The sequence below is a fragment of the Botryllus schlosseri genome, chromosome 9 (genome assembly GCF_051294905.1).
Source record: "Botryllus schlosseri isolate E-star chromosome 9, Bs_hap1, whole genome shotgun sequence".
Lineage (NCBI taxonomy): Eukaryota > Metazoa > Chordata > Ascidiacea > Stolidobranchia > Styelidae > Botryllus > Botryllus schlosseri.
Window position 1 is genome coordinate 14,509,125 of NC_137244.1, and position 12,660 is coordinate 14,521,784.

General features: G+C 41.1%; 3 protein-coding genes across 3 annotated transcripts; all 3 read right to left on the bottom strand.

Annotated features, from left to right (window-relative positions):
- Window positions 1–572: 572 nt before the first annotated feature.
- LOC145447068 (cyclin-dependent kinase 7-like) lies at window positions 573–5,971 on the bottom strand. Its single transcript, XM_080325495.1, has 7 exons — window positions 5,753–5,971; window positions 4,968–5,147; window positions 4,264–4,382; window positions 3,669–3,855; window positions 2,541–2,690; window positions 1,606–1,744; window positions 573–1,307 (listed from the first exon to the last, which is right to left on the bottom strand). The coding sequence occupies exons 1-7, from the start codon at window positions 5,969–5,971 to the stop codon at window positions 1,273–1,275; spliced, it is 1,029 nt and encodes a 342-aa protein (XP_080181621.1). The 3' UTR covers window positions 573–1,272.
- Window positions 5,972–6,014: 43 nt separating this feature from the next.
- Window positions 6,015–7,470, bottom strand: LOC145447070 (uncharacterized). The gene has a single exon (XM_080325497.1). It carries the CDS (start codon window positions 7,468–7,470, stop codon window positions 6,832–6,834), a length of 639 nt encoding a protein of 212 aa, XP_080181623.1. The 3' UTR covers window positions 6,015–6,831.
- Window positions 7,471–7,505: 35 nt separating this feature from the next.
- LOC145447069 (uncharacterized) lies at window positions 7,506–9,270 on the bottom strand. The gene has a single exon (XM_080325496.1). The coding sequence runs from the start codon at window positions 9,162–9,164 to the stop codon at window positions 8,259–8,261; it is 906 nt and encodes a 301-aa protein (XP_080181622.1). The 5' UTR covers window positions 9,165–9,270; the 3' UTR covers window positions 7,506–8,258.
- Window positions 9,271–12,660: the final 3,390 nt, after the last annotated feature.

Sequence of the window (12,660 nt, forward strand, 5' to 3'; positions counted from 1 at the left end):
GTGAAAATTTGCATATTTTGGGCATATGTCGTAGCGCAAAAACTTGACGTGATGGAAGAAAACCAGAGGCATTTTCGGAATCAGCAGGCCAAAATCAAGTGCAAAATCAAAGTCAACAAATCTTTCGTTGTGTAATCGAGTATTGCATTATATCGATTTGCTCAAACTGTCTTTGAGGTTTCGCAATTGGTACTAGAATTATGTGGCGTTGACTAAAAAGAAGGTAATCACTCCGACTCGACTCCCGAATAACCCGCTCGAACGACCGCATTACGTATTTCGCGTCACTTTGCCGATTTTCAGTTGACCCCGCCCATTAGCCTAGCTATCAAGGCAGTAAAGTCAGACAAATTTCCAAGACGACATTTCGATGTCATCGGAAGACATTCTCGATCTCCTAAAGGTGGACATATGGCAACCCTACATTACCCGTACTTCAATCATCTCGCAAAATGCATCTTGAATCATGCCTCGTACTTCAAAAATTCAACAGGACTTTCTGACTTGACTTGAGTCATCTTCAAAAATCGAGTGACAAACAATGACTCGATATGAATTGTGACTCAAAGGTATTGACTTGATCCCAACACTGCTATGTAATATAAAAAAATCTCACAGTAGTAAAGTATACGCCACCGGTATTAGCAAACAATAATTATGAGCCATACCAACTAGGAAGAGTTTAAATGCAACCGTGGTGTGCTTCGATATCATGGAAATTATTCAACACTTGTCATCATGGTCGGAATAAGCTATATTCAGTGGATTGTCCAAATATGTGTAAAAAACATGTACAAACGCGACTAAGCAAAACGTTCGCACATAAACCATGGAAATATCTCTCAGTACGAATCCCAATTTGCAACCGATGCCAATCAAGATCAACGCGAACCCGACCTTGAACATTTTCATCAGCAATTCAGAAGTATCACTGTAAACAAAAAGTTGTGTAATTCGCCGATTTCCACCACAGCGCAGGGTGCAATTCAGGTAAACAGCACTGGCACTGCCGAATTCGCTGGTAACCATTAACAGTGCACAGTACACGATTTGTACGAGTCAACAAATTCTCATCACAAAAATTTGAAATTTCTCTTCCAACACAAGTGCCTTCCGAATCAGATTGCACGCTTCGCTGTGCTCGGCAGCGTTACCACCGTACTTTTTGGATCCTTCCTGCCTGAGCAGCCATCACACAGGATTCACTTTATCTTCAATTTTCCCGACATCAAAACCATGAAGCGTCGGGAATCCGTTGCGGCACAGGACATGTCAGGAATCAAAAAGCAACCGTTTGGCCAACACCCCTGCAACACGAAATGGATGTGAAGTCGTCGCAAAGTGACATGACACCGAGCAATGAAAACGATTCAATAAGAAGCAGAAATCGAAGACGGGGAAGATAACTTATATCAGTAATGGAACTAGTGCCAATAGAAATGACCACGTCACCAATACCAATCCTTATCTCACAACAATTACACATTACAATCATCCATAAATAAATCGGACAAGCTCCGCTCAATGCTCATGGTTACAGTCCCAAGTATATTCAAACTTTTATAAAACCTTTCAGGAACTTTGCCGTCGAACTGAACACAATACCTGCTGCGGCACCGAGGGGTTCGTCCCTTTTCCGTTTTAGAGAGCCTTTCGTATTTTGTACTTGGCAGGAGCCTGGCAGAGGAAGTCTTTCGCCAGGCGTTGGATGAGGCGACATACTGAAGTAAGGCATCTGCAAAGTCTACAACAAAGAATACATGATGCCTACCCTTACGATCCGACTGCATTTTACCATCTTGCTAATTGGCGAGAGAGATGTAACGCTTGGTTTGGTAACTGGCAAAGTAAAGACGACGAAAAGTAGTTTCCCAATTATTGCCCAAAGAGTGCAGTCAACAATCAAGCTAGCTTGGTTAGTCAGCCTTTAATAACCCACCATAGAGACTGCCACCCTAGCTCATTTGTTATAGCGGAGATCTCACAATCTGCAGTCGCCCTTCCAAATCGCAACGGCGGCATTCCCCCTAAAACCCAGCCAATGACGAACAAAACCAATGCTCTTCATTGGTACGTAGCTTTGTAGTACCGGCGATAAAATGTATAGGCGTGTAGCGCAACGTTACATGTTGCCACCAGATACTTGGAGAACTGAGAAGTCGATCGGCAGTAAGATTTTCGGAATCAGTGCGACAGTCACATTATCAATTAATTTAATCAGTTATAATGATTGAAAGCCATGGAAAATGTGGTTGCGCCATTGCGTGCATACTACTTAATAGCTTCGGCCAAACTATAAAGTCGATCACTGTACTGGTGCGGCTAAAATCGAATGAGAATGTAGAATAAAGCGGGATGTTCAGTTCAAGTCAAGAATGTTGTCAATGATACACTCTGCCAGCAGGTCAGTAAAATTATGTCATGGTTGTTATGTAATTTATGGTAACACTTTACAGAAGAGCCCCAAAATTCACAAAGTCACTGTTTTGTCATGTTTCAAAAGTCGCTATTACACGCTATTACAGAACAACATATCATACTTGCGAAGCAGTGTATCTTGTTCCGGGATTATACCGTAACAAGCCAGATATGACACGTAGCAGTTCGTCTGACGCGGCCGGAAAGCATTCTCGTAACGGAAATCCAGGAAATTCCTTAAAACTGATATAGTCGGGCAATGCCGTCATACCCTGAAATTGCGGACAACACTGAAAGCGGGTCGAATCCCTTCGTCACACGCAACAACAAATTCAGAGAACCACCCACGTGATAAACCAATTTACCAAGACTAGGACAAAATCAAGTGTCCGGCAGACTGAATTCCAACCTTCAAGCAACAGTTCAGTATTTGAGAATCACTCTTTGCAACGTCATACGCGGTAAGCCAGGCCTAGCATTTGCAACGGTTAGCCGACATTGAGCATGCGACACAATTAACAATGACAGTTGAGCATGTGACTATATAACAGGGTTGTAATGACTTGAGTCGCGATTTTTTGGTGACTCCACTTGACTCGAGTAATTTTCTTAAAAATGAAAAATGACTCGAGTTGTAAAAAGTGGGTTTCACATGACATTAACCCGGAACTGAACAGTCAGCACTTGGACTCGGACTCAAGTCAAAACACTAAGACTCGGACTCGGAGTTGACTCGGTCGTGAATTGAAAATGACCCGAGTCAACACTTTAAAAGTGAGATTGACTTGTGACTCTGAACCTTGCGACTTGGTTACAACCCTGGTATAGGCCTATAACCCGCAAAAGTAAGCCTAACCTAGAAATTAACCACTAAACTAGCCCTCCCCCAACACAAATCCTAGCCTAACCATGAACACAACTCTAACTTCAACCCACATGCTCAAGGGTCACAAGCTCAATTTTCGCATACAGCTGTGTCGCATGCTCACATCTCCGTGGACTGTTACAACATGTATTTTTCACAGTACCAAAAATTCAATATTTGTCAACCAAGAACTATGTTAACGCCATCGTGACAACGCCACCACTGCACAAAAAATGCCGATGCCCTGAATATGCGCAGTCTTGAGCCGCATGTTTGATAAATGGAATAGCCGAATTGCGGATACTGGAAATTTAATCAAACCGATAATTCCCACACCACACAACATACTCGATTCCTCATAGCCGGCCCTAACCAAGACATGTACCTGCCATTCCACTTCTTTCGGAGTGCCGAGCGTCTCAAATATCTTGCTCAGCTGGTCCAAATCCGAATCGCCCGCCAAAAACGGTCTCCTCAACAGCAATTCGGCAAGTATGCAGCCGGCTGCCCACATATCGACGCCGACCCCATACAAACGGGCGCCAAACAGCAACTCGGGACATCGATACCACCTGAAGCGAAGTTGTGTTTAAACTGACAATCAAACTATATTTGTCGGGCTCAAAATTCATGACGTAAGAGACCAACCTGACAAGCAATCACTCGCGCAAGAGCATTGTGTAATGTTATCGGACAAAATAAATCAAGGAAAGCAAGTGAAAAAAGAGCGATAACTCTCTATGACTGAATGAGCAAAAAACTAACTAGTCCCGTCCCGTGGGATTGACATATCTCATGAAATGAGAAAAATTGATGTCAGGTCAGCAGCTACCCTCTGTGCTAGGACCTTGCTGATTCAATCCACGGTAAACTTGGATACTGGTAAGGAATAATTGTGTAGATAGATCATTATTGCTTGATCATTTCCAAAGTACTTCAAACGGTGAAAATGTGGGAATGCCCCTGGTTGGAAAACCCACCTTGTGACTACCTGATGAGTATACTCTCGATTTGGACTTCCGAAGCATTTGGCCAGACCAAAATCTCCGATCTTTAATATGCCGTGGGCGTCGATCAGTAGATTGTTTGGCTTCATGTCCTGCAAACAAACAAAAAAAGAATCGCTGCCATCAAATGTGGTTCAATAAATCTTTTTTACCGAACAACGTTTCATATCAGTAGGGCAGTGCAAGACAGTTACAACTTAATTAGTTGTCTATAAGTTATTCCATATCACTTCTCTAGCACTGTATAGTAACTTTTGCATTCCCACTTAACGGATCCACTCTTTCCGTAAAATGAACATGTGTCGTAGAATTGCAAACCCTATTTTGGAGTTGACATATGATGCTACTTTGCTACGATACGCATGCGCAATTGCACATCTTATGACAAGCAATTACGGTATATGGGGTTAACTACATCAGCTCCACCTTTAAGTAAGAATATGTCAAACAGGCAACAAAATGCAGTACCCCGTCTTGTGGTCAACACTTTGCACCTGTAAATGCAGTAATGACAGTTTTGACACTTTGTGCTGGGGTCGGATCTACCCTACCTTGCAAGGCAATTGCGACGAATAGCCACGATCCCATGAAGAAATAGTACCGTCAACATTTTGCAATACACCAACAAATGTAGAAATTCAAGTGCCCAGCACATCTAACACGTCCACTCGACTCACCCTATGCAAAACCCATTGCGAATGAAGATATTCTAATCCTTGCAAAGTCATGATGGTGTAGGCTTTGATATGACTCGGCGTCAACACGATGCTTTGGTCCTTGATAATTACCTCAAGGTCGGTCTCCATAAAATCGAACACCAGGCTGATGTTGGACTTTTGACCGAACACGTCCAAGAGCTGACAAAATAGTAAATTAATGATCAGGGCACGTAACATCCAAAGTGAGACGGCAAAGGTAAGGATATGGCCACAGAAATGATGTCACAATCATGATGGGGTTGCTACATTCAAAACAAAGTTTTGCTGAGACGGAAGTCATTTCCACCACTTCATTTCTCTTTAGAACAGTATTAACAGCACAGGTCATTACCACTGTTATCCAAGGCCAGGAGTACGATGAGCAGACATACTGACTCCTGAGTAAATAATGCTGCTAGCTTTCACAGTAGTTCTGGTTCTTGACTTCACAGGTTTTGAAACCTAACTAGGCCTACAGTTGCCATTTGGAAGGGGAGCCTTGCTTTTCACATATTTGTAGTTTCATCGATCATTTTGCGTTAGCCACAAAGACATGCCCTGCAATTTCTACATTTTAAAACTACTTCAGTATTTCTTCAGATCTTCATTTCTACTTCTACTTGTAGTTTCGTCATGTCTGTAATTGAGTAGAAATTAACATGATTCAACTTGTACTTGACTATCATCAATGACAACTCTGACGACCTCTTCGAAATGCAATAAACATAATCCGAGAAATAGGAAAATTTCTGATAAACACTAACACCAATGATATTATTGTGATGCAATTCCTGGAGTAACTTGATTTCCCTGAGCGCCGTCCTGTTGATGCCGTCTTTGGCTTCGACTCGGTTTCCGAGCTTGATCTTTTTCACCGCTACGATTTTGTTGTCGTTCTCCGTGTCTTTTGCTTTGTATACGGTGGCGAACTGTCCCTCGCCGAGAAATTCGACCTTCTCATAACGTAAAGTCTTATCTGTCATGCTGTATTTCTGGAGTACCGGTAGTCGATAAGATGTACGATACCTAAAAATATGGAAAACGGCGAACTCGATAAAATTACGTCTTTTAGAGACAACTATGATTATGAAAACAACAATTTGAAGGTCGAAAATATGTCGGTCATCTCAATATCGCATGTATTTAAATAGCAAAAGATTATTTCCTAAGTCTTGAGAACGTACATCATTGAATAGTTCTCACAACACAACGGCAATAATGTGGATTTCAACATTGAAAGAATTTCATGATACTATCAACATTACACTGCTAGAGGCATGCCACGGCAAAAGATTAAACAAATCAACTTCCGATAGAATCACAGTTAGCTGGAAGTGGGTCCGAATATTTTCTGGTTGAAGCCCTTTACAATTACAAATCTCATTAACATCAAAGATCGAATTCCGAAGCAACACGGTTCAAAGGAAAGTAGGCTACACTGCCAGGCTTTACAGGTCCACCCTTCCCTAACAAGAACAGATCTTGTTGAAACCTGCATGAAATATTATGTTATCTCATAGGTAGTCACAATGGGAGAAGGCAATAGACAACGATAGTGGTGCCCCTTTTGAATACCTATTTTGTGTACAGTGATTCCATCATGTTTGTGACATTACAATCAAACATAATATTGAAGTTACTGGGATCATCTGTAACTCATTTCCGACTAGGCCGAATACACGATGCGTATGATGATATTAACGGCCATCAATGCTGCCACCCGGCAAGCATTCACAGCGCATTCACTTGTTCCAGATGATGAACCTTGCCATTACCATTACCGACTGCAATCCGAAATCGCGTTTCGACTACAATCACGAGGCGCATCAAATGAATTGAGCGGTCAATCTCCTGCTTTCTCTCGAAGGTTTCTTTTCCGTTTTGGAACTGCCTTGAATTTTTCATCGCTAGAAGTCTCTTTGGATGGATTTATCGCAACGGAATGCTTCATATCCTCGTCAAACTTGAGCGCTATCTCATTACGAAATTCGATGGAGGTCACATTCTCTTCGAGATGATCTAACTCAACTTTATCGCAAGAGAGATTCGCGGTCGCGTCGTCGTCTTTCTGTGAAAGCTTTCTCTCCTTTGGCTTTGGCGCTCCGGCCGAATGTTCTGGCATTTTGAAAACATGCTTTTTAGAAAACGGTGTTTCTTTATCATCTGCCGTCACGGCACTCTCAGCGGGTTCACTATTTTGTTTTGTTTCCTGTAAGAATTGCAGGGCGATTCGTGAATTGGCTGCGTTGTCACTCAGCTCTGTGTCCCGCAAGCTGTACTTTGTGTAACGTGACGGACGAACTAAAAAGTCTGGTTTCCTTATTCTCGTTTCCTCGTCTTCCCCTCTCTTTTTGCTCCCCCCTTCTTGAATTGGCAGATTTGATCGCAGTCCGTTTATTCCATCGAAAACTTCGTGCATTTTATCTTGAAATTCAGGATTTTCGCAAGATATGGTGAAACCCGGATCTTTTCCGCTTGCCATTATCGATATTTATTATTATTAACGTTGAAAAATCTAAAAAAAACAATTCGAAAACTTAATAATAATGATTGGAAATAGGCCCAACAGACATCACAAATAATGCCATATGCATGGCTATCACAATTGAGATTGTCAACGGTTACAAAATAAGACTGTACAAGTGTGCTGATGTAGCCTACATCATGAAAAAAACTTTCAGTGCAACACAAGTGATTTGTTCTTGAAATTTGTCGACGAAATCTGCGACATATTTTGAGAATAACATAAAATACGTCCAGCATAATATTATCAAAATTACTGGGATCATTATATGCCTACGGGAAGGATCTAGCCATAATGATATGTCTATTGTTCGTATCAGACGTAAAATATTGACACTGTACAGTGTACATTGACAGCCTCAAATTTTTTCGCAACAAATGTCAAACAAATTTTCCTTGCATCAAGTTGAACTACTAGTGCAGTAGACATGGTGACAGGTGACAATGGTACTACGGTAATTCAATACAAAAGTTATGCGCAATTACAGGCATCAGATGTGGAATAGGTGTGGACAAGCAGAAATGGTACAAAAAATAGTAAGTTTTTACTCAACTATCAAACAGTATTTTTTCAAAATGGGACACCTACTGCATTCAAAGATTAGGAATGGGGTTTACCGCCGAACCCCTTTTTCTGCATCTTGCCAGCACAACTTTACGTAAACAATGTGCTAATAAATTTACTACTGTTCGCAATCAACGCAAAGTCGATAACGCCATAGAGTGATGTAATTAAAAAACTGAAAATCAACTGATTTCACTTTCAAATTTTCTGACAGTCCACTCCCGTTTTTCAATTTTACTAAGAATATTGCTATATTCTGTAGCTATGCTACTGAATTCGTCTCCAAGAGTCTGATAATCACGAAGTTGGTGCTCAATCGCTCCCGTTTCCTCAATTTTATCATCTCTGGCGCGAGTCAACTCCTTATAGAGTCCTTTCAGAAGCGGGATACTGGATTTATGATAGAGTTCCTTCCTGAGACTCCAAATCCTACTAGACGCTTTCAGACTTGCCGATTCACATCGTGATATTAGATTTTGGAGTTTTGCTTCATCGAATTCTGGTTGCAATCTCAGCTTATATTTTGTCATAATTCCACGCAAAATCTTCGCACTGTCAGTAATTTTGTGGACACAGGACAGTATTAAATCATTTTCATATTTGGACAAGTCTGTGATTTCTTGCTTCATTAATTTCAGCTTATTTGTATCTCGCTCTAAGAGCTGACCGACGTGCAACGCCCTAGCTTCAAAAACGGTACGGTTGCTGTACGATGATAAACTTGAGTTCTCATAAAATAGTAGCAGGTTCCTGCATTTATCTTCCAGAGTCTTTTTCAATTTTTGAGCAAGCAAAGATACTGCTTCCGGGGAAACTTTTTGATCCACGTGCTTGAATGTATCAGGGATCATATGCAAACAGCATCTCATTTCGGCTCGCATAACATTTTTACTGATGTCATCCAGTAATTCTGCTTCTTTCTCGTCACCGCATACATCTTCATCGTTGATCACATCGTGAAGCGAAGAGTATATCAGTTTGGTACGGAGAAATGCTATCTTTTCCCTGTGTAACTGGGCTTCAACCTCGCAATATTCATCTTCCAAATCATCTTTAGCATCCAGATCATCATGTACCGAAATACTCATTTCTCAATTCTAAATACAACGGGCATTCAAACACCGTTTCACAAGTTAGCAGCCGGCTGAACCAAGCAACTTCACCATGTTTTGTCAAGCTTGAATGACTTTCTCTGCTGATATATTTGAAACACAGATCATAGATATATATCACTATCTAGAGCAGTGGTTCTCAACCTTTTTTTAGATACGCCCCCCTTTTTGATAGTGCAAAATTTCGCGCCCCCCTTATCGTCATATCACAAAATCCAACTGGGATGCTAGCAACCATAACAGATTGTTTGGTGGTATGGACGGTTATGAATGTTGATAAGAGAATAAAAAAGATGAAATTAGGTTCATATAGAGAGAAACACGTGTGCATTGGAGGTAAATCGCGCTAAGCGCGAAAAAATTTTTCTGGTGACCGCTTCTTTGCGCCCCCTTTCAGATGTTTCACGCCCCCCAGGTTGAGAACCCCTGATCTAGATTTTTTTGCTTTCAAGGTTGTTTATTCTGATTCCACATGAACGAAAATCTTTTTTGTGTGTGACCCAGTCATCCCAAGTTTATTTCAGAGAGAATTGCAATACAAACAAACGTAAAGTAAACTAGAATATATATTATTAAAAAAAAACTCACTCTTAGTTTCTCAGCATACACACGCATGAAAGGGAACAGGCACGATAAATGAACGAAAATCGATGAATGACACACAGGTCGCGACTTACGTCACCTTACAAATATACAGTGTATATAAATGGATCAAAACCCGCCATTTACGGTGGCGGGGAAAAGATTTAAGATTTACGAAAAGTTTTACACTTGATCTTAGCCATAAAAGCCGAGAATACTGATTTACAAGTCTTATTTACTGAAGTGGCGTGGTTTTTTGTACAACGTTCCTACCCCCTCTAAATCATGCATGCTAAACTAAATTTGGTGCACGTACGTGTGTTAGATAGTTGCCTCCTCTATTATATGTGCACTTTGTGCAAGTGCAGTTATAGATTAGGGTTGTCATATATCTAGAATTTCCCGGACATGCCACAATTTCACTGTTTAAACTGCGTCCGGACGGAGAGACGGGCGGACATGTCCAGGCTGGGAGGAAATGCTGCAATATGCTCAAATGAACGGAATTTTGACGGCTTGAAGAAAGCCCAAATTTTTTTCTTAAAAAATCATAAACAATATTCTATCCTATTTTGGGCAGATTTATCCAACTTGAAATTTTTCTTCGCGCAGTGCTTGTCACAAATTTTGGTCGTTGCCGCGAATACTTCAATGACTACTTTACCTCTGAATCAAAAGCGCACAAGTACAACACACGTGCGTCCACGTCGTCCAAATATCATACGATCGACCGAAAAGATCATCGCTCTATCAAATATGCCGGACCTGATGTGTGGAACAGTATCCCGCCGGCCATCAAGGCAGTCGACGAGCATGTCCACATTCAAGTCGAAATACAAGCAATTACTACTAAATGAATACAGTCCATCCTCAACATTTCCGGACCACGACTGACCTATCGATCTCGCTTCCCCTGACATGCCGCCCTATTTCTTGTCGCTTCCTTTTTCTATACTATCTTCTTTACTTTCATTCAGTGTGCATGCCTCCTCTTTACATCGCCTAGGCCAAGGTGGGTGTCCGATTCAATAGACAACTCCTAGTCGCTTCGACATCTTCCTTTCTTTTCATTGTATCGCATTTTTTGTGGTGTATTGAACTGATAAAATTGCTAATAAACCAATGATGATGATGATGAAGATATTGATGTTTATATGGGTACCCCTGTCCTCGCAAAAACGACTATAAAATAAATTAAAATAAACATTTACCATAAAAAGACTATAATTGTACTCGCATTTGTAAGAGAACTGTATATTTATAGTGGCGGTAAGGTCGTTTGGATGCTTAGTCAAAGATAGTTGTTCCCAATCTGAGGGTCGTTTGCCCTTTTTGGGGGATGGCGGAGATGTTGCACTGAATCAGATTTTTTTTAATAATCAGCTTTCAAATTGGAAATGGAGTAGCGACCATGAAAGGTTGGATATGCCACCGGATATGCAACCGGCTGGTACGGAACGGCATTGCGGCTCATAAACAGTCTTACATTATCGAATGTCACATTCGATACTTACATGAACAGGGTTGTTCAGATTTGAGAAGTTGTCAGGAAACTTCGATGCTTGTGACCCAAATGAAGGTTTAGTACATAAAAACACTTTTATGAGCAATTTTGGTCATCTTCGTCGTGATCTTCTATCCCCGAAAACCCCCCAAAGATCCACGGGGCAATTCTCCTTACTACTGGATATGCCAGGGCCGGCCAACCCGTGGCCCGCGAGGTAATTTCCGAAATTAGTAATATTGTCAAAAATGAATTGCACAGATTGTGAACTTGCAAGGCCAACCAAAAATTTGATTAGTCTGGCCGCAACACTTGAGATGTGAAGACTAAAATATCAGTTCCGACGCATTGGCAGATCCATGAGCCAGTCACATTTTGGTAGATCTTCGTACACTATAAAAAAGCAGAATAAGTTGCGATATATTTATCAAAAGTAAAAAATTTCAACACGATTCGCGCAACATCCATGTTGTCACTCGATGTCTTGCTTATTGTTACCCTTTTGTGAAAATGAAAGAACGCCTAATGTATCAGATTGAGTCATAGCGCATGACTCGAATCAAGTCATATGACTGGATACTCAGCCGGCCAAGACCGACATTTCATTGTAATTTCGAAGAACAGTGAAGTAACCACCCTATTGGGATTACGTCTATTGTTACTGGTACTTGAAAATATGACCAGATAGTGTAAAAAGTGAGCAAAATTACTATATTATAAATGCGAACCATTCGTTATCACCAAACAGAGTTATAAGAGTGGGTTCGACAAGACTTTAACTGGAAACTGAGCAGTCAACACAATGACTTGTACTCGGACTCGAGTCATAATACCGTGACTCGGACTCGAACCTCTGCTCGATGACTTGGACTCAGACGACTTGACTCGGTGGTGAACTGAAAATGACTCGACTTGACTCGGGTCAAAACCAAAAAAGTGAGAATGACTTGTGACTCGGAGCTTTTTGACTTGGCTACAACCCTGGTTGATCTACCTTACTTTCAGTAGTTTGCATCTTAGTTTTTCTATGGATATTCACTTTGAATATTATTTGCTCATCCTAAAAATAATCTTATAAATACCCGAGATCGATTTGGCATTGCAGAAGGTCGGGATATAGATTTCGAACGCTAATTTCACCTGATTACACCACTGCAGGCGATGTACCATCACAACATTCACAATTCGTCTACTGATCGGGTCAAATTGCCAGCCAGGTGATTGCAAAGAAGAGCTCATCAACACAAATCATCTATGTATTAGTTGAGTGTCTTTCGTGACCTCTGCGGAACCCCAGAGAGTGGCTCATGGCACTCCTAGTGTTCCATGGAACACCAGTTAAGAACCACTAATCGAATATATTTTCGCTGAACAAAGTTTTTGAAC